The 22,539-nt window shown below is 48.3% G+C and overlaps 1 protein-coding gene across 4 annotated transcripts in view; it reads left to right on the top strand.

The window, feature by feature from the left end:
- The window catches only part of LOC140410879 (NADP-dependent malic enzyme-like), a 955,016-nt gene that overhangs the window by 889,248 nt on the left and 43,229 nt on the right, over positions 1-22,539 (top strand). For all 4 annotated transcript variants that reach the window (XM_072499644.1, XM_072499640.1, XM_072499642.1 and 1 more), the window contains one exon: positions 126-299. In XM_072499644.1, the coding sequence (XP_072355745.1) occupies positions 126-299 (174 nt within the window). The remainder of the gene's footprint in view (positions 1-125; positions 300-22,539) is intronic.

The following is a 22,539-nucleotide window of genomic DNA, read 5'->3' on the forward strand; positions in this document are numbered from 1 at the left end:
CCACATGTTTCTCAACGCTGCGAGAGCTGTTCACTGTGGGACTTTTTATTTAAAAGGTTCCCTTTTAGTTAAATCGCGCCCAGAATTTCTAAAGCATTTTTCTCTCTTTGTATTTTCTATTGCAGGGCAAAGCGATATTTGCAAGTGGAAGTCCATTTAACCCAGTGACAATGGAAGATGGTCGCGTGTTGTATCCTGGCCAGGGTAACAATGCTTACGTTTTCCCAGGAGTTGCACTGGGAGTCATAGCATGTGGTTTGAGGCACATCGACGAAGAAGTTTTCCTGATTGCAGCAGAGGTAATGTTCATAACTCGGCTTTTGCGTGTCTTGAGTTTGTCATCAGCGCTGTAGAGATGCCAGAATACTTAAATACACTATATCCAGTACAACAGTTTTGCACTTTATTCCATTATTGTAAAACATCTATTTAATAAGCTGCATTCTTTAACTTCAATAAGTGTAATGTTGCAATTGAACCTCTATATAACTTTTCCATGTACTATAAGTAGGGATTCTTAATTTCAAATGAAGTGGCATTTCTGGTCTAAGTACTTACGCCTACATTGTGAATGCCGGATCAACAGACTTGCACTATATTTTTCCAAGTCATTTGCAACCTGTTTTTTTTCTCTCTATTGCACGCCACGTTGTATAGCGACATAATTGATGGCTTTACTGCTGCATCTGGTACTCTGGCTGACCCAAAGCTTTATTCCAAGAGGAATAAGGATATGTGAGAAAATAAATTCAGTTTAAAACGGTATGTAGCTTCTTGTAGCTGCAAGATAAATTGCAAAATGGAACATGATTTATTACTTCATTCTGCTTTCAGATGGCATTATAATTGATTAATAGTTTGTTTCTGGAAGATTGTCATACTCATGACAAAAACAGTGACAGTTTCACAAATATGCTTTTCCTTCTAATTTGAGAAACTTGGATTATACTTTCAAATAACATAAAACTGTTTTTATTTCCAAAACATTTCTAATCTACTAATGTGTGATGTTTATCTTTTTAGCTTTCCATGTCATATGAAGTCAAATTACTTCATACTTTAGGACAAGTAATAACTTTCTTTCAATGCCCGTGTGCAAATACCACAGTTCAATATCTGAATTCCTTCACTTTAAAGTACAGCTTCATCCAAAATAAGCATTGAGCTAATTCTACACAAACAATGCATCATGGCATGGTTCCACAGTAAATTGTTTGAAGTTTCCCCTGGCATTTGGTTAAATGTAGCATGATATTTAAGGGCCATGGGTTCAATATTTCCAATGCTGGGGTTTGACGACAGGGTTCCAGTATTCCCAGCCTCCCAGATACTTGGGACAGCATTTGGAATGCTTGATGGAACAGATTTTATTTTACTCCTTATTAAGCGTTGCCTGCTTTATTTATATGACTGGTCACACTTCCTCCTTTGATAATCTAAGGCAATGAAACTGGGGAACATATTTAGAAAGGGATTGCCAGTTTTCACAGTCTAGGTTTAAATATTTTTTACTGGAAAAATGAGGGGGAGTAGTACTGATGGGGAGTAAAAAATATGGATGGGTTGGGAGAAAGCCATAGGCTTTTTCACCTTCCAAAGCATAAGTTGATGCATCAGGGGACATGCCAAGAGTGGCCTGGAGAAGCCAGGAAAGGAACATAGTAGGAGAGACTGTCTTTTGCTTTGAATCTAACTGTCAATTTAAATGCCATAATTAAGATCCTACCTCTTGTTACAAATGTACATGCATTGAAGTCTTGCACATGATGGCTTGGATTGAATCTATGGTCTGTATTGTGGTGCAGAGAATTGTTGCAAGTATTGGGAATAATTACAGAAACTATATTTGTCACGTCATGCATTTTGAGAGACAGGAATGTCATCTACCACTAGAGCAGGACATTGTACCTAAAGCCAAAAATGTAAGTTGTTAATGAAATTCAAAATAGTAGATAATGGCATCCACTAAGTTGAGCAGAATTATGTGAAGCTGACATAGTTGTCGTGTTGGGTATTCCAATACACAAACGAACCAACACGGTTGTAGATGGTACATCTCTGTTTTATTATCCTGTACAATAATAACTACTAACTTCTGGCTGTGGTTCGTACTTCACCAGCTAACCTGTGGACCCAGCCCTGGCACTATCTTAGTGAGGCACTCAGCACATGGTCTATGTCTGAGTGGCACGCTGTGAGCTCTGTGCTCTGAGCTATCTCCTGGTAGAATGAGCGAAAACTGTGGTGTTCCCTGTTTTATAGTGCGTGTGCTCTCACTGGTGATTGGCTGCGATGTTGTGTGTGTGTTGGTTGATCCAACTACCTGTCCATCAGTGTGTGTTTGATTGCACCATGATATGTTAATGTGGATATCATGACATCCCCCCTTTTCACAGGAATATGTGCCTACACGGTAATAAATATCCCATAGAACAGGAGGGGGGATGGGAACATCCATCCCCACATAAACTTTTCACCCCTACAGCTCAACATTGAATAGAAACCCCTCCCACACAAAAAAAGGCAAAAACCCCCAATCCCTACACCCACTTCAAACATGCTCCCGACCATTACATAGTGCCAGCACCCCAGTTCCCAAGCATTGTCCACTCAGTTCTCCCCCAGTTTATGCTCCTTAATGAAGTCTTCGGCCGCTTCTTGGGTCTCAAAATAATACTCCCGGCTTCCGAATGTCACCCATAATTTCGCCGGGTAGAGCACCCCAAACCTGATCTGCCGCCGGTACAGAACCGCCTTGGCCTTGTTGAAACCTGCCCGCCGTTTTGCCAACTCTGCTCTGATGTCCTGATAAATCCGGACGTTATTTCCCTCCCAGTCGCAGCTACGCTTCTGCCTGGCCCACTGTAGAATTTTCTCTTTCTCCACAAATTAATGGAGTCTCACGATCACTGCCCGCAGCAGCTCCCCAGCTCTAGGCTTTTGCCTCAGAGACCTATGCGCTCGGTCCACTTCAGGTGCCTTATCTAGCACCCCTTCTGCCACCAGTCCCGCCAGCATCCTCAAGACGTACCTCATGGCACTCACACCTTCCACTCCTTCAGGCAGGTCCACTATTCGCAGGTTCTGTCTTCTCGAGGTATTCTTCTGCTCCTCAACCTTTGCCCTCAGCGTTTTACAAAGGTCTCCTAGGAGCCCCACCTCCGCCTCCAGAGCCACCACACGATCGCTGTGGACCGAGATCACTCCTTCAATCTCCCGAATCTGTGACCCCTGCACCTCCAAATACCTCTCCATCCGCTCCGAAGTACTCTTCCGGGGGCCACAGCTTCTGCAATGGCCTTTGCATGATCCTCATGCATTTCTTTCCTCTGTTTATGGAATTTCTCCTTGATAAAAGTCTTCACAGTTCCTGTATCTGGAGCCTTACAATTTGCCCCTCCCCCGCCTGCATGCTGGAAGAGACTGTCTGTGAAGCACCAGACTCTTTCAACTTTCCAGCCAAACCTCTCACTGTTTTCTGCCAGGTCCAGTGATCAGAAGACATACCATTCCAGGAGTACACTACTCCTCTAACATTCACCTACGCCTTTTCATCAAAATTCCACCCGGATCAGGGTAAAAAGAGACTTTTTCTGTGACTTTGAACAGGAACAGCCCTCTATATGACCAATCACTCCATGGTCACAAGCGGAAGTCAGAAAAATACTTTTCACTGTCCTTCAGTACATGTGACAGTCAATCATTTGGTGCGAGGGAGCGATGTATCTGGCCCATCTTTGCCTGACCGTCAAGGACAGAGATTATTACTGATGCTTCGGAGAATGCGAGTGAATCTGTCAAGAAGCATGGACTGGGGATGAACAAAAGTTCTCAAGGATTAATTTGTTGTTTGTTCTCTGTTCGTGTGGTATTAAAACTATCAGCATTGCAAGGGTAGTGTAGTGTCGAGAGTAGCCACTAGAGGGAACTACAGATACAACTATATAAGGCAGTGATGCTAGACCTTAGGGGAGGAGTGTATGCAAGAGATAGCTAGTCAAGGTCTTAATAGCAGATCGTGTGAGTAAGGTTAGATTATAGTTTATACCAGTAGTGAGAATAGCAGTAGATGAGTGTAGTTAGATGTTATTGATCATCGTGTATTCTTAAGGATGAAGTGTCGATTCCCAGTTTAGTAGTGTAAATAAAATCATAGTTTTGTTTAAGTTAAAGCTATTTTGCGAACACTACGTCAACCATCCTGAAATAAGCAACACAAAGAACACCACTGTTAGGTTCATCTATACCTATATTTATTGTCGAATTTTGTACTGTGGGGAGAGCATTAAAGTAATGTGCTTATGTTTTTTGTCTCTGTGTTGTTTGGGATTGGGGCCAGAGTAGCGAGGAGGGTTTTTTTGTTCTTCTGTTGGTTGTCTGTTTGGTATTTGTGGTGTTGTGGGCTGGGAGGGGAGGAGGAGGTGGGGGAGGTGGATTAAGAATTGAGAGAAGGGAGAAAATTGACATGACTAAGGTATGTGAGATAGGGATTTGACAATGTTATGCAGCTGAATTGTGGTGAGGATGAAGAAATTCCGATCCAATGCGTGCCTCTGTCCTGAGGTGCTAGAGAGCTGCCAACCTCTGTCAGCATTTCTTTAAGGCTGTTCCTGAGGGCATAAATCTTGCCAAATTGACTGGCTGTTACATGACTAAGGGAGGCCGGTCTTCACCTCAGTGGGCTTCACCCATTCTCCCCACTTTGACTTTTATCTGGAGGAAATCCGATGCCTCTTCTCATTCAGCCCAGCAGGTCTAGCAGCATTTGTGGAGAGAAGACTGGAGGATGGAATTTTATGTATCTCCCTTAGCACGTTTGGTGGCAGTGAAAGCATACACCATCATGACTGTTGTGACTTGAGGGAGTAGAATTGTGCATTGCTGATTATCATCATAGCCGTGAAATTTGGAGGTGAAAGCTGCTGTCTGATAGCTGTTGCCTGCCCTACCCTGATAGCTATCACCTGCCCTACCCTGATAGTTATTGTTGACAAACTCTGATAACTATCTCCTGACCTATCCTGATTGCATTAATAATAAACAGCATATTCTGGAATTGTGTAACTATGTGACGCCATACATTCTGAAGGGGAATGCTTGTGGTTGTGTAAGACGTTTCTTTGTTGTGTCAGCTATTTCAAGTGAAATTTTGCTTTTTATTTGAAGTCTCATTTGCCTCTTAATTCATGTTCAATTTGCATCGGTTCTGATTTGTGTCGAAATATAAGTTACAAAAAGTGAAATCTTATTGGTGATTTCTTCATTTGGGGTGGGGGTGGGGGGGTTGGGGGTGGGGGGGGGGGGTGGAGAGAGGGTCATTCAGTAAATTTTAATTATTCCAGTTCTCAGTTCCCCACTGGGATCATAAACGTTATCTGATATTATCACATTGCTGTTTGTGGGAGCATGCTGTGCATAAATTATCTGCAGCACTACCTGCAGGTATAAAGGTAAAGTTGTCATAGTCCCAGATGACCAGAGGCTGCTTTCCCCTTTGAGGAAGAGAAGCTGACTGGTGGTGGTTTAACCTGAAGATCACCACACCTCAGGCGAGGGGCAAGGTTGAGAAGGCGGGGCCTTCATGAATAACCTCAGCCGATATGGGAATTGAATCAGCGCTACTTGCCTTGCTCTGCATCATGAATCACAATCAATATCCTGAGGCTTACCATTGATCAGAAGCCAAACTGGACTAGCCATATTAACACTGTGGCTATCAGGGCAGATCAAAGACTAGGAATCCTATGGGGAGTAACTCACCTCCTGACCCCCCAAAGCCTGTCCACCACCTACAAGGCACAATTCAAGACTACAATTGAATACTCTCCATTTGCCTGGATGAGTGTAGCTCTAACAACACAAGAAGTTCAACACCATCCAGGCCAAAACAGCAAGCTTGATTGCTCCCCTTTCCAGAAAACATTCAAACCCTCCACCACCGACGAACAGTGGCAGCTATATATACCATCTACAAGATGCACTGCAGTAACTCACTAAGGTTCTTTAGACACACCCTTCCAAACCCATAGCCACTACCATCTAGAAGGACAAGAGCAGCAGATACCTGGGAACCCCACCACCTGAATGTTCTCCTCCAAGTCACTCACCACCCTGACTTGAAATAGGGCAGCACGGGAGCACAGTAGTTAGTATTGTTGCTTCACAGGGACCAGGGTTTGATTCCAGGCTTGGGTCACTGTCTGTGCGGTGTCTGCACATTCTCCCTGTGTCTGCATGGGTATCCAATGGTTGCTCCGGTTTCCTCCCACAAGTCCTGAAAGACATGCTTGTTCGGCGAATTGGACATTCTGAATTCCTCCTCGGTGTACCCGAACAGCTGCTTTAGTGTGGTGACCCGGGGATTTTCACAGTAACTTGATTGCAGTGTTAATATAAGCCTACATGTGACACTAATAAAGATAATTTTTGAAATATATCACTGTTCCTTCACTGTCGCTGGGCAAAATCCTGGAACCCCCTGAACAGCACAGTAGGCGTACCTATACCTCAAGGACTGCAGCAAGGAGGCAACTCACCACCATCTTCTGAAAGGTAACTAGGCATGGGCAATAGGTGCTGGTCTAACTGGCAACACTCACATCCCTTAAATTAATTTTTTAAAAAGTGATCTGCATCAAGTGAGCTAAATCGGCCCCATTGCCGACATAAAGAACAAAGAACAGTACAGCACAGGAACAAGCCCTTCGGCCCTCCAAATCTGCACCGATCAAGTGTCCTATCTGGACCAACCGCCTATATCCGAGGTCCCAGCACTGATCTCTGCGGAACACCACTAGTTACAGACCTCCATTCAGAAAAACACTGGCAGCATTGCCTACATTACAACAGAGACTACATTTCAAAAGTATTTAATTGGTTGCAAGGTGCTTTGAAGTGCCGGGTGGTTGCAAAAGGCAGTATATCAATGCAAGCCTTTGTCTTTATCTTGCCAACCTTTTGTAAGCTGAGCCAATGCACACCAGGCACAATTGGTCATATGAAAGCATTGTTTGAATCTGATATGCAGCATGGAGGGAGAGGATGCAATAATGGTAATGTCACTTGGCTAGTAATCCAGAGACACATGGGACAAATCCCACCACAGCAGCTAGACAATTAATAAATCTGGAATATAACTAGTCCCAGTAATGATGACCATGACAACCATCATCATTTGATGTAAAAGAAAAACAATCTGGTTCACTGATGTCCTTTAGGGAAATAAATCTGCTTTTCTAATCTGGTTTGGCCTACAGCAATGTGGTTTGTTTTTAACTGCCGAGCAAGCAACTCAGTTTCAAGGGCAATTAGGGATGGACAACAATTATTGGCCATGTCTGCAACAATGCTCACATCCTATGAATGAATAAAGAAAAAAACACAGCTTGTATTTATGTAGTGCTTTTAACATTGTGTGCATACAAGCTTTAAGCAATTAGGAGAGAAAACCTTTGTTACTTTTCTACCCTCTAATCAAAGAACTCTTTAGGGAAATTGGTGTGCTCCTAACTGTTGCCAACCCAAAGAACCAAGGTCCTTTCAGATGTTTTTTGCACAGTAAGTCACTGTCTTCCATCAGTTGATGCACAGTAAATCACTGTCTTCCATCAGTTGATGCATAATAAGTCACTGTCTTCCATCAGTTGATGCATAGTAGGTCACTGTCTTCCATCAGTTGATGCACAGTAAATCACTGTCTTCCATCAGTTGATGCACAGTAAATCACTGTCTTCCATCAGTTGATGCAAAGTAAATCACTGTCTTCCATCAGATGATGCACAGTAAATCACTGTCTTCCATCAGTTGATGCATAGTAAGTCACTGTCTTCCATCAGTTGATGCAAAGTAAATCACTGTCTTCCATCAGTTGAGCCATTGGGACCATTTTGGATTTGATTGGATTGGATTTGTTTATTGTCACATGTACCGAGGTACAGTGAAAAGTATTTTTCTGCGAGCAGTTCAACAGATCATTCAGTACATGGGAAGAAAAGAAAATACATAATAGGGCAACACAAGGTATACAATGTAACTACATAAGCACCGGCATCGGATGAAGCATACAGCGTGTAGTGTTAATGAGATCAGTCCATAAGAGGGTCATTTAGGAGTCTGGTAACAGCGGGGAAGAAGCTGTTTTGAGCCTGTTCGTGCGTGTTCTCAGACTTCTGTATCTCCTGCCCGATGGAAGAAGTTGGAAGAGTGAGTAAGCCGGGTGGGAGGGGTCTTTGATTATGCTGCTCGCTTTCCCCAGGCAGCGAGAGGTGTAAATGGAGTCAATGGATGAGAGGCAGGTTTGTGTGATGGACTGGGCGGTGTTCACGACTCTCTAAAGATTCTTGCGGTCCTGGGCCGAGCAGTTGCCATACCAGGCTGTGATGCAGCCAGATAGGATGCTTTCTATGGTGCATCTACAAAAGTTGGTAAGGGTTAATGTGGACATGCCGAATTTCCTTAGTTTCTTGAGGAAGTATAGGCGCTGTTGTGCTTTCTTGGTGGTAGCGTCAACATGGGCGGACCAGGACAGATTTTTGGAGATGTGCACCCCATCGGAATTTGAAACTGCTAACCATCTCCACCTCGGCCCTGTTGATGCTGACAGGGGTGTGTACAGTACTTTGCTTCCTGAAGTCAATGACCAGCTCTTTAGTTTTGCTGGCATTGAGGGAGAGATTGTTGTCGCTGCACCGCTCCACTAGGTTCTCTATCTCCCTCCTGTATTCTGACTCATCGTTATTCGAGATCCGGCCCACTATGGTCGTATCGTCAGCAAACCTGTAGATGGAGTTGGAACCAAATTTTGTTTGGAAATGGTTGGAACCATTTATCTGGAAATGTCTGAAAAGTGACTTTGGGGTAATTTTTGGTGAAAGTAGGGACTAAATGGATGCTGTGCTAATGAGATGTATTTTGTTTAATTGGGTTTAAGCATTCAGTTTTGGTCCTAATTGTTGATTACTACAATTGAAATTTGCCTGAAGGAGTTGAGCAGCAATCAGAACCAATTTTCATAGTTCCTCTGAAAATGTGAAGGGGACTCACTGATGCATAGTGATGGATGACTCGCAAACCGATGGAGAGGACTCTCAGACCTGGTGAAACAGGTCCTGAGGAGGAGGGATGGCCTGAACTCGCAGTGGGATAAGGATATCACCTTTCCCCTTGTCCCTACAGCCACTCTGCTTCATCTGCTCCACCAATTCCTCCTGCAGACAAAGCAGACCCATAGCAAGATGTCCATTAGCAAGCACTCCCTTTCTCCTGGTAACTCCTGTCAGGTGTCCAATAATGTTGAGTAACGCTGCACTCACTTTATGTGAAAATCTAAAGAAAATGTTTGGAGTAACTGTTTATTTTCTAGTGAAGTCTTAAGTTCAATTTTAAAGGCATTATATAAATGGAGGGCATTTCATATTACTACCCAAAAATGGAGGAAGAGGTGAAGTGTTTATTTAGATGGCTGTTAGAACACAGAATGCTAGAGAAGAACTCAAAATAACTTTAAAGAGGAAAGTAGATTAATATTTGAAAAATAAAGTTGGATGTGGAAAGAATTGGACTAAATAGCTCTTTGAGATTAGACATGAGTCTAATCCTGCACCTCAACATCATGAGGTTGGCTTCATCCGTTCCATTATGAGAGCCTCAAATGATCTAGTTACATTTTACCAGTGAAATAAAAACATGTGGAATCCATAATATCCTGTTCTTTGGCGAAGAACATGAGTTAGTGTGGATTCCATAATATCCTGTTCCTTAGCGAAGGACATAAGTTAGTGTGAAAACCATAATATCCTGCTTCTTAGTGAATGACGTAAATCTGTGGAGACAGGACGATGGAGGTAACCTTCTCAAGAATGCACTTTTCTGTAAACTACCGTAACCTCCAAAAGCAAAGGGGAGATGATTACGTAAAAGAAAGATTGAAAGACCTTATTCTTCTATTGGTCAGTTTTCCCGGTCTACTATTGGCTAGAATTACTGTCCCTTCATTGGCCTAAAATGAAAGTTTAACTGTGATATTATTAGTGTGTGTGACATGCAAATGAAGGATTAGACTGCAACTGTAATTCTATAGGTTAATCAAGCTATAAATGTTTCTGCTTCGCTGGACTCAGACAGAGCAATGCAGTGAACCCCACTGGTTTGCTCTCCATGTGGACATGTCAATAAAGATTGATCAAAGAGTACTTCAGTGTGTGCCTTGCAATAACTTCACAACAGACACAATGAAATTTAACCAAGGAAAGATGCCAGCGAACGGTAGCTCGAGGGGCCGAAGAGACGGCAGAAGCAGGGGAGAGAGCCACGACCAGCAGGCGGATGAGATACCGGACCCACGAGGCAAAGGGGCCCAGACCATCCAGGAGAGAGGGCAGCCAACGACCCGAGCATCAGCCTCTACCCCCGCCCCTCCTCACCACCTGAAGACGGATGGAAGAGCTCCCTCATGAAGGAACTGACCGCCATGACGGAAGCGACCAGGATAGAGATCCAGGTGTCAGTCAATGTGGCGATGGCCACCATGTAGAAGGCAACCGCCAAGCTGGGGAAAAAAGTGGCAACCCAGGAGAGGACGATCCTCAACCTAGAAAAGGCCTCAATGGACTAGAGCGATAGAATTGTTGCCCTGGAGGCGGAGGTAAAAAGGTTGGTGGAGGCCCAGGGGAACCAAACGAGAAAAGTCGAGGACCAGGAGAACAGGTCCCAATGACAAAACATCAGGATCGTGGGCTTGCCGGTAGGCATTGAGGGCAAAGACCCGACTGACTACCTCGCCGAAGTGCTGGGCAATGTAGTTGGGAGAGACAACTTCCCCAGAGCTCGACAGAGCGCACAGGTCACTTCGGCCAAAACCAAGGACGGGGAACAGCCAAGAGCGAAGACTGGGTCTCAGAGAGGAGTGGGGACTGGGGAAGGCAGATGAGTGTTTAAACAGGGAGAATGGGCAGTCAACAAACATAAGGAGGTGGTTAGACCAGCCCAGGGAGGAAAGCCACCAGATGAGCAGAAATAGCTAACATGGGAAGTGTTGCTAACTTTGGCTGTTTCTCAATTTGGCTCTGTTTAATTACGTTTGCTGAAGAGTCGCCAGGTATCTTTCGACACCGCCACAAGGTTCAGATCCGACTACTGATCAATGACTCGATACACCAGTTAGTAAGTTAAAAAGCAATGCTCATTTATTTACACACAGTCAAATCTACTCATGCATAAAACTCTACAACCTAAACTATCACTATTACTAAAAGCCTATACTTAGCTTCGGGTGCCCACTCAGTCAGAGGAACAATGGCCGTTGCTTGGTTCTGAGGCTGCTGCGTTGAGCTGTTTACAGGGTAGCAACTAGGAGCGTCTATCTCGTAGCGTCCGTTGACTTGGAACTTACTTGGTCTGATGTAGCTGCTAGGCTGGTCTCTCTCTTCACACAGAGCCAAAGCCCAAGAAGGGAGATTCTCCCTTGGGGAATACCTTTTATACTAAAAAGGCTTTCACGCGTTTTTGGGTGGGCCTTGAACTTGGCCTCAATTAATTGGGTCTTTCCCAATCATTCGTATCGATCTTCCTCCAATAGAGGGGTGGTTCCCTGATTGCTGGGCGTGTCCTGGTGACTGTTCGTCTGCTTTGTTTTTGTTTCTTCTGGCACCGGGGTATCTGCCTTAACATTGCTTATCTAAATGTTTCCCTTTTGTCCCCGGAGATGGCTCATTAGTATGTAGATTGCTTAGCAGTTTCTGTCCTGTCTGAGAGCTTAAGGTTCTAATCAACAGACAGACCTTGCACCTGCTTGTTTCTTAGCATTGTCCAATTTTCCCTGCATTCTTTGCAAGTGTCCATTTAGTAATCGGGACGTGGACATCCCAGATGGCTACAGAAGACAAAAAGCAAGGGGGTGCATCTCCCAGCAGGGAGGGAGCGCCTGGTAGGGGGGCTGGGGACAAATGGACAGGGCAGGGGAAAGTACAGGGAGAGATGGGGAAAGGGCGACATAGGGAGGGGGGGGAGATAGGCAGGGCTAAGGGACACAAAAGGAACAGAAAAAGAAAAATCGTACAGGCCTCTGCAGGAGAGGAACAGGCGGAGGAAACAAGATGGCGCCGCAAGCAGCCACTTTGAAGGTTCCTTAAACAAAGGGAGACCTCAGAGTGCAGGGATGCACCCACATGTCTTATGCACAGTTTGCAGCCATATTGAGTGTCCCCTGGACTAAGGGAAACCCCAGAGCACAGGGGCCCGACCGCAAGGCGAGAACGGTGACCGCAGTCATTTTGGATGGCTCCCTAACAGAGGGAAACCCTGGAGTGCAAGGGCTTGTCCACCAGGTAAGTATGGTTGATCCTGCAGGAGTGAGGACAAAAACCCCCTATCAGGATTATTACCTGGAATGTCAGGGGACTCAACGGCCTGGTGAAAAGATTCAGAGTCTTCGCCCATCTGAGAAACCTGAAATCCTTCCTGCACGAAACACACCTGAGTGAGAAGGACTGACTGTGGGTAAAGAAAGGCTGGGTGGGGCAGACTTACCATCTTACCATTCATGTTGGGGGACGAGGGCTGGGGGTGGACCCGTGGAGGGGGGGGGGGTCGGGTGGACCCATGGCGGTTCCTACACCTCGGTGAGAATAAATTCTTGTTCTTTTCGCCGGTCCACAAGGCACACTCGAGAATAGACTTCTTTGCAGCAGGGTAAGTGGTGCTTCCAGGAATAGTACTAGCAGAATATTCTGCGATAGTTACCTCCGACTACGCTCCACATTACATGGATGTGAGGTTGGAGACGGGCAGTGTCCAGCGCCCCATGTGGAGGTTGGTCATGGACCTACTGGCCGATAAGGTCTTCTGCCAAAATATATCACAAGCTATAGGCGAATACATTACATAAAAGACATAAGACACAAACTGGCTTGTAAATATCAGGCACACTTGAGCTGCTACTTTGTAAATATCATGGGCGGGATTCATCACACCCACGCCGAAGTGGCCGCGCCGTTGTGGTTCACAACGGCGCGGAACGGCCCCGGTCCCGACCGATTCAGGCCCTGACAATGGGCCAGGATCGGGGCCGCGTCATCTACACGCGCCAGGCCTTGTCGCCCGCGTAAAAGCGGCGCCGCATAGATGACGTGGCAGGCGCCGCATAACGGGCGTCATCCGCGCATGCGCGGGTTGGCCGGCGCCAACCCGCGCATACGTGGTTGTCGTCCTCTCTAAATCCGCCCCGCAAGAAGATGGGGGACGGGTCTTGCGGGGCCGCGGAAGGAAGGAGGTCCACCTTCAGAGAGTACGGCCCGATGATCGGTGGGCACCGATCGCGGACCACCCCACATTCCAGGTGAAGCCCGGTGCAGGATCCCCCCTCGCCCCCCCCCCCCACAGGCCGCCCCCCCCCCCCCCCCAGCGTTCATGCACCGTCCACGACTGCAGCGACCAGGTGTGGACGGCGCCGGGGGGAACCCACCGTTTTGGCCTGGTCGCTCGGCCCATCCGGGCCTCAGAATAGCGGGGGTGCTGGCGAATCGCCATTTTGGGTGTCTCCGGCGATTCTCTGGCCTGCGGCCCGCGAAACTCGACCGGGCCATTCCCGCCGCTTGGGAGAATCGTGGGAGGGCGTTGGACCGGCATCCCCGGAAATTTTGGCGGCCCAGGCGATTCTCCCAACCGGCGTGGGAGTGGAGAATCGCGCCCCATGTGCTTTATATGTTAATCTGTTATACTGTTAAAGTTGGAAAATGCCAATAATAATATTTTTTTTAAAAACAGTTACATCCAAAACATTCAACGGACCCTTCTCATTTCCATGTTAATGACCTGTGTTTACCATGTGCTATTTACTTCACCAGGAAAAGGTAACTAGCATTGATTTAAGTCATCTTGAAGTTCCTGACATTTGAAGCTTGGCTCTCCTGGTGACCAGTATAGGTTAGCCAGTGATTTTCTAGATGTTGGATGCTTATGCGACTGGAGCTGACAGTATAGCCTGAGTCTGCTCGTGCCTCTACATACATACATACAAATTAGGAGTAGGCCACTCAGCCCCTCAAGCCTGCTCCGACAGTCAACAAGGTCATGGCTAATCTGATTTTAATCTCCACTCCACATTCCTGCCTACCCCCGATAACCTTTCAGCTGGGTCTCAATTTCAAATCCCTATTGCTGTGACACTTTGCCTTAAAGATTTTGGTTTGAGAGTTGGTGGAAATGGTAAAGGAGCAAGTTCTACTTGACTCCCTCTAATTTCAGCAGGAGACAGGCAGGACCTCCTGGGAAATGGCTGAAGATAGCTCACTATTCTCTCGAATGGGCATTCAGGCTTAAGCTATTATACGGGGTGGTAAGACACTTAAATAAAATAGGATGTTGAGCAGCTACTTGTATTTTCAATGCTTATTAATATTTGGGATAAAATTGTCCGAGGATTCGAGTAGAGGATACTTCAGTCAAGAGTTAGTCTGTGGATAATGGCTGCTAAGGAATGTTCAGGAAGAGTTATGGACCAAAGTCATCATACCTGGTGCAACTTGCTAAAATATGTTATGAAAATAAGCCTTGTAATAATTGCTTTCATGCTGTGTATAAATCATAGCTCGGTGACTCCAGGTATGCATTATCGTTTTAAACATGGACAGATTTATTGAGCAGTTATTAACCTAACATTTCTGCAGTCGTAGCCTTACATTTTTCATTTCCCAATGATCCCAGTAAATTGTGTACCATTACACAGACAGCTGCACTGGAAGAGTGAGTCTAGCTTATAAGTAGCTCCAGAATCAAAAATTTTATAAATGTCTGTGACCTAACATCCAATGTATAACATTTTAGTCTTTTGGGTATTTTAGCAAAGATCAGTTACAACCGTAGACCAAGCTGCCAGCCAATAACCAACAATGTGTACAATTTAATGAGCTGTTATATCTCCAAAGCTCCAGTTAATGCACCAGTATGTGAAACAAAACTGAGCAATCAAGTAAACATTTCTTCTTGATTGCCAAGTTTTATTTGCACCACAGGTGATGAATTATGATATAGAAACATAGAAAATAGAAGCAGGAGGAGGCCATTCGGCCCTTCGAGCCTGCGCCACCATTAATTGTGATTATCATCATAGTTCATAGAATTTACAGTGCAGAAGGAGGCCATTCGACCCATTGAGTCTGCACCAGCCCCTGGAAAGATCACCCCACTAACACCCATGCCTCCATCCTATCCCAGTAACCCTGTAACTCACTAACCCCACCCAAACTTTTTGGACTCTGAGGGCAATTTATCATGGCCAATCCACCTAACCTGCACATCTTTGGACTGTGGGAGGAAACCGGAGCACCCGGAGGAAACCCATGCAGAGACGGGAAGAACGTGCAGACTCCGCACAGACTGTGACCCAAGCCGGGAATCTATCCAGGGACCCTCGAGCTGTGAAACAACTGTGCTAACCACTGTGGTACCGTGCTGCCGACGGCTGATCATGGCTGAACATCAAGTTCAATACCCTGATCCCGCCTCTCTCCCCCCCCCACCTCCATATCCCTTGATCCCTTTAGCCACGAGCTATATCTAATTCCTTCTTGAAATTACCAACATTTTGGCCTCAACTATTTTTTGTGATTACAAATTCCACAGATTCACCACTCTGGGTGAAGAAATTTCTCCTCACCTCAGCCCTATCCTTATCCTCAAACTATGACCCCTAGTTCTGGACCATCCACCACTGGGATTATTCTTTCTGAATCTACCCTATCTAATCCTGTTAGAATTTTGTAAGTTTCTATGAGATCCCCTCTCACTCTTCTGAACTCCAATGAATATCATCCTAACCGATTTATCCTCATATGACAGTCCCACCATCCCAGGAATCCACCTGGTAAACCTTCGCTGCACTCCCTCCATAGAAAGAACATATTTAGGCATTGCATTTTACAGTCTACTATTAATTTAATTTGGTTTTGCTTTAATTTGAAACAAGGAACTTTGAATTAAGGGGAGTCAGCAGTCCATTCTGCTTCTCAGTAAATGCTGTTCTGGATTTTCCTCTTTGGAGATGGGAAACAGAAGCTGGCTCCGTCTTTGTGTTAGAAATGCTCCTTAAGTGGAAAACTGACTTGAGTTTCAGATTTTCCTGTGAATAATCCTCTGGTTGATATGGAGACAGGTTTCCTACCCAATTGAAGTCGAGGGTTGCAGGAATGGGGGTGTTTCAAACACCCAAATCAACCTTCACTGAGATTGCTCGTTCTCCTGAGGGCAAGAATCCATAGCCAGTCGTGCACCACAAGTAAGTGAGATTTCACAAGGAACTGGAGGACTAGCACCCACAAGTGAGTGGAGAGAAGTCCTCTTCCTAAAGGTGACCGGAGGAGGCCACCTTATCATGCATCAGGGCTATCTCCCTGTTCAGCATCATCTTCCTCTGTCTCCAATTCCTCCTGTTCTCTTAGCTCTGCTGTTCCTCCGAAGAGCTGCCCCCTTCCAGAACTCAACATTTTCAAGATCCATTGCACTCAGGCTGGCCATGTTATGTAAAGAGCAGTAGCCAGAACAATTCCAAAGACTCCGCCTGGAGGCCATTGCTGAGCACCAATTGAGTGATCCAGGCACCGCGGTGGTCCAGTGGCATCTGAGCCTGCAATATCCCAACAATCGTGACTTTGTTGTCCAGCATTGGTAACGAGGGTGTCTGTCAGCTGTGTGATGCACTGGAGTATGCCATTATGTGAGATGCCGCAGAGCCTGCAACTGATGAAGCACAAACATCTGTGATCATCTGCCTAGAGAATCACAGTCTCCTTTGCCACTCCTTCTCAGTCATCTACAGATAACTTTACGTCTGCCTGTATGACCTGCGCTCAGGCTAACATTTCCTCCTTTATGCCCCCCTTGTCCCTCTACTCTGGCCTCCTGATGCCCGATGCTCTTCCCTTCCAATGCAGGCTGGTGATCGTCATCTCCAGTGGCTTTGATTTCAGAGGATGCAATAATCATTTCCAGCTTAAGCCTTCCTCGTGCTCAGATGGAATCTGAACAGCCTTTCCCACTGCTCTGATACCAGTTGATGCTAAATGGTTGATGGTCCCCTGAACTGGCAAAGTTCTTTAATGCTCAATCTTCCCCTGACCTGTGATGAATGATTTCCGCTGTAGCCAACTAAAAAGCGAAAGTGTTGGTCTCAGCATGTCTGGCAGCATTTGTGGGGAGAGAAACCAAGTTAACGTTTCAAACCCATATGCGTCTTCAGAGTGTAGCGCACAATGACTTACCCGAGACGAGAAGCGATGAAGTCGATCTAGGCTTTATTAAGCGAGACTTGTCCCCAGCAGCTCAGCAACAGAATAAGGCTGCGGGGAGAAGCTCGGGCTCTTATACTCCACCTTCAGGGCGGAGCCAGAAGTCGACAGATCCAACCAGGACCCGGGACCTGACAGCCAATAGCCTCTCGGCTTCACAGGTACCACATTACCCCTAATACATACCACCACATTCACCTCTTGTTAAAAAAGAACCCGGCGGGGTGGTGGTTCGCATGGTGGTAAGGGTTTACAAGGCTGGCGCTGGAACAAATTTCGGACTGTTAATACAGCTTTAGCCCTACACTGGGCTATGTACAAGTTTGTGAGAACTATTTACAATACGAGCAAAAAAACATTTTGTTACAACACATTCTTGCTTTTCTTGGTGTCATGCGGATTCCACGCGTCGAGCGGGCGGTCTGGTCTTTCTCGTCGATCGCCTCAGCCCCGGTGGTGGTGCAGGTGCTTGCTCGGGCGTTGTCGTCTCCGGGAGCGTTTCGCTGTTTGTTCCTGTTTTACTCCTGGGCGGGCACGGGAGGAGGACCGATCCCCCGGGAAGGGGGAGGTTGCGGGGTGCGCCGGTGGCAGGGAGGGGGTGATCGGTGTCGGGGGTATGTGTGTGTTGCCGGCGGGCGCCAGGTCCCGCAGGGAGACCGTGTCCTGTCGGTCGTCGGGGTACGCCACATAGGCATACTGCGGGTTCGCGTGGAGAAGGTGGACCCTCGCGACCAACAGGTCCGATTTGTGCGCCCGCACATGTTTCCAGAGCAAGATGGGTCCTGGGGCCGCCAGCCAGGTTGGCAGCGACGTTTCTGAGGAGGACATCCTGGGGAAGATAAGGAGGCGCTCATGAGGCGTTTGGTTAGTGGTGGTACACAGCAGCGACCGGATGGAGTGGAGAGCATCCGGGAGGACTTCCTGCCACCGGGAAACTGGGAGATCCCTGGACCGTAGGGCCAGTAGGACGGTCTTCCAGACCGTGACGTTCTCCCTCTCTACTTGCCCGTTCCCCCGGGGTTTGTAGCTGGTCGTCCTGCTCGAGGCTATGCCCTTGCTGAGCAGGAACTGGCGCAGCTCGTCACTCATGAAGGAGGACCCTCTGTCGCTATGGATATACGCGGGGAAACCGAACAGTGTGAATATGGTGCCAAGAGCTTTAATGACTGTGGCCGCTGTCATGTCGGGGCAGGGGATGGCGAAGGGGAAACGGGAGTACTCGTCCACCATGTTCAGGAAGTACGCGTTGCGGTCGTGGAGGGGAGGGGCCCTTTGAAATCCAAACTGAGGCGTTCAAAGGGGCGGGAAGCCTTGATCAGGTGCGCTCTATCCGGCCTGAAAAAGTGCGGTTTGCTCTCTGCGCAGATGTGGCAGTTCCTGGTGACTGTACGGACCTCCTCCACAGAGTAGGGGAGGTTGCGGGACTTTACGAAATGGTAGAATCGAGTGACCCCCGGGTGGCAGAGGTCCTCGTGGAGGGCTTGGAGGCGGTCTATTTGTGCGTTGGCACATGTGCCGCAGGATAGGGCATCGGACGGCTCGTTCAGCTTTCCGGGACGGTACAAGATCTCATAGTTAAAGGTGGAGAGCTCGATCCTCCACCTTAAGATCTTGTCATTCTTAATTTTGCCCCGCTGTGCATTATCGAACATAAAGGCTACCGACCGTTGGTCGGTGAGGAGAGTGAATCTCCTGCCAGCCAGGTAATGCCTCCAGTGTTGCACAGCTTCCACTATGGCTTGGGCTTCCTTTTCCACTGAGGAGTGGCGGATTTCTGAGGCGTGGAGGGTCCGGGAGAAAAAGGCCACTGGTCTGCCCGCTTGGTTAAGGGTGGCCGCCAGAGCTACATCGGATGCGTTGCTCTCGACCTGGAAGGGGAGGGACTCGTCGATAGCGCGCATCGTGGCCTTTGCGATATCCGCTTTGATGCGGCCGAAGGCCTGGCGAGCCTCTGTCGACAGGGGGAAGGTAGTGGACTGTATTAGCGGGCGGGCCTTGTCTGCGTACTGGGGGACCCACTGGGCGTAATATGAAAAGAAGCCCAGGCAATGTTTCAGGGCTTTGGAGCAGTGGGGGAGGGGAAATTCCATAAGGGGGCGCATGCGTTCGGGGTCGGGGTCTATTACTCCATTGCGCACTACGTATCCCAGGATGGCCAAACAGTTTGTGCTAAAAACGCACTTTTCCTCGTTATATGTGAGGTTCAGGGCTTAGCGGTCTGGAGGAACTTTTGGAGGTTGGCGTCGTGGTCCTGCTGATCGTTGCCGCAGATGGTTACGTTGTCAAGATACGGGAACGTGGCCTGCAACCCGTGCTGGTCAACCATTCGGTCCATCGCCCGCTGGAAGATTGAGACCCCGTTCGTGACGCCAAATGGGACCCTTAGGAAGTGGTATAGCTGCCGGTCTGCCTCGAAGGCGGTGTACTGGTCACCTGGGCGGATGGGGAGCTGGTGGTAGGCGGACTTGAGGTCCACGGTGGAAAAGACCTTATACTGAGCAATCCGATTGACCATTTTGGATATGCGGGGGAGAGGGTACGCATCTAGCTGCGTGTACCTGTTGATGGTCTGACTATAGTCTACGACCATCCTTTGCTTCTCCCCGGTCTTTACGACTACCACCTGGGCTCTCCAGGGACTATTGCTGGCCTGGATTATGCCTTCCTTCAGCAACCGCTGGACTTCAGACCGGATAAATGCCCGGTCCTGGGCGCTGTACCGTCTGCTCCTAGTGGCGACGGGTTTGCAATCCGGGGTGAGGTTTGCAAACAAGGACGGCGGTTCAACCTTGAGGGTTGCGAGGCCGCAGATAGTGAGTGGGGGTATTGGGCCGCTGAATTGGAATGTTAGGCTCTGAAGGTTACATTGGAAGTCTAATCTCAGTAATGTGGGCGCGCAGTGTTGGGGCAGGACGTAGAGCCTGTAGTTCTTAAACTCCCTCCCTTGCACCGTTAAGTTTGCGATGCAGAACCCTTTGATCTCCACTGGGTGGGATCCTGCAGCTAGGGAAATCTTTCGCGTGCTTGGATGGATGGTCAGAAAACAGCGTCTTACCGTGTCTGGGTGAATAAAACTTTCAGTGCTCCCGGAGTCGATCAGGCATGGCGTCTCGTACCCGTTGACCAGCACCGTTGTTGTCGTCGTCTGGAGAGTCCGGGGCCGCAATTGATCCAGTGTCACCGAAGCCAGTCGTGGTAGTAGTGTCGCGGCGTCTTCGTCGGACCCAGTGGAGCCGTCGATGCTGGGGTCCTTTGTTGCCAACCAAGATGGTGGCGTCCATGAATCGCACGCGGCCGGGGGTGGACAAAATGGCCGCCCCCATGGGTCCCACGTGGTCGGGGGTGGACAAAATGGCCACCCCCATGAATCGCACGTGGCTGGGGGGTCACAAGATGGCGGCGCCCATCCTCCCCTCGTGGTGTCCGGGACCCAAAATGGTGGTGCCCGCGGGTCGCGCACGGGGCACTGGGGGGGTTGGGGGGTGTTCGGGATCTGTTGTCCTCGTTCTTCTCCGGGGATTGCGGCGACCCCCCCGGGACCGGCACACTGCCGCGAAATGTCCCTTTTTGCCGCAGCTCTTACAAGTAGCTGCGCAGGCCGGGCAGCGCTGCCGGGGGTGTTTCATTTGTCCGCAAAAATAGCAGCGGCCCCCCCCCCGGGATGGTCTGGCGCTTTAACCGCGCAAGCGTGCGGGGCGGGGGTGGGGTGCCGGGGAGTTGGTCGCGACGGGGGTCCACGGAGCCCAAGGGGCTGCCGCGCGGTCGGGGCCGTAGGCGCGGGAGTTTTGGGAGGCCACATCAAAGGAGGCTGCGAGGGCCCGTGCCTCTGAGAGTCCTAGCAACTCTCTTTCTAAAAGTCTCTGATGGATTTGGGGAGAGTTCATACCTGCCACGAATGCATCACGAATTAGCAGGTCCGTGTGTTCGATCGCGTTCACTGGCGGGCAGTTGCAGCCTCGTCCCAAAATTAGCAGCGCGCCGTAGAATTCCTCGAGCGCTTCTCCGGGAATTTGCCATCTCGTCGCGAGTTGGTGACCAGCACCGTTGTTGTCGTCGTCTGGAGCGTCCGGGGCCGCGATTGATCCAGTGTCACCGAAGCCAGTCGTGGTAGTAGTGTCGCGGCGTCTTCGTCGGACCCCGTGGAGCGTGGCGCGTAGACCTGGTTTACGGGCCGAACGTAGATGCCCTTCAGCAATGCGAGCGCCATCGGGAAATCCTCTGCGTCTTCTACAAGCGAATAAATCTCCGGGCTTACCCTTGAATGCAGGACCTGCATTTTCTGCTCTTCTGTGATCCGGCCGGGGGCCGTTCAGAGGTAGCCTTCAAAGCATGCTTGCCAGTGTTTGAATACGGCTGCCGAGTTCGCTGCATGGGGGCTGATCCGCAGGCACTCCAGGGCGATCCGAAGCTCCATAGTCTTTTAAGCTCGCTTAATAAATTGTAGCGCACAATGACTTACGCGAGACGAGAAGCGATGAAGTCGATCTAGGCTTTATTAAGCGAGACTTGTCCCCAGCAGCTCAGCAACAGAATAAGGCTGCGGGGAGAATCTCGGGCTCTTATACTCCTCCTTCAGGGCGCAGCCAGAAGTCGGCAGATCCAACCAGGACCCGGGACCTGACAGCCAATAGCCTCTCGGCTTCACAGGTACCACATTACCCCTAATACATACCACCACACAGAGCTAAAGAGAGGGAGAAATGTGATAGATTTTATACTGTTTAAGAGGGGATGGAGCAGAGCAGCATATCACAAATAGGCGGGAGTCAGGAGAGATTTGATAATGATATCACGGAAGCAGTCAAAAGTATAACCAGGGTTAGTGCTCTGTGCCAAGGTCCCAGGTTCAATTCCCGACTTGGGTCACTGTCTGTGCGGAGTCTGCACGTTCTCCCCGTGTCTGCGTGGGTTTCCTTTGGGTGCTCCAGTTTCCTCCCACAAGTCCTGAAAGACGTGCTGTTAGCTGAATTGGACATTCTGAATTCTCCCTGAGTGTACCCGAACAGGCGTCAGAGTGTGGTAACGAGGGGCTTTTCACAGTAACTTCATTGCAGTGTTAATGTAAGTCTACTTGTGACACTAATAAAGATTATTATTATAATAAACAATTTCTAGTTTCCAGGACAGTCCTGTTTGTGGATTTTGGGAAAGAGGTAGTAGCGGGATTTGCAGAGTTGGGGGACTGAGGTTAGAGGCTGTGAAGGGAAGATCTCCAAAGAAGGTTGGGTCAATGACAGTCCTGGAAACAATGGTTTGATGT

Source organism: Scyliorhinus torazame, chromosome 4, assembly GCF_047496885.1.
Source record: "Scyliorhinus torazame isolate Kashiwa2021f chromosome 4, sScyTor2.1, whole genome shotgun sequence".
NCBI classification, from domain to species: Eukaryota; Metazoa; Chordata; class Chondrichthyes; order Carcharhiniformes; family Scyliorhinidae; genus Scyliorhinus; species Scyliorhinus torazame.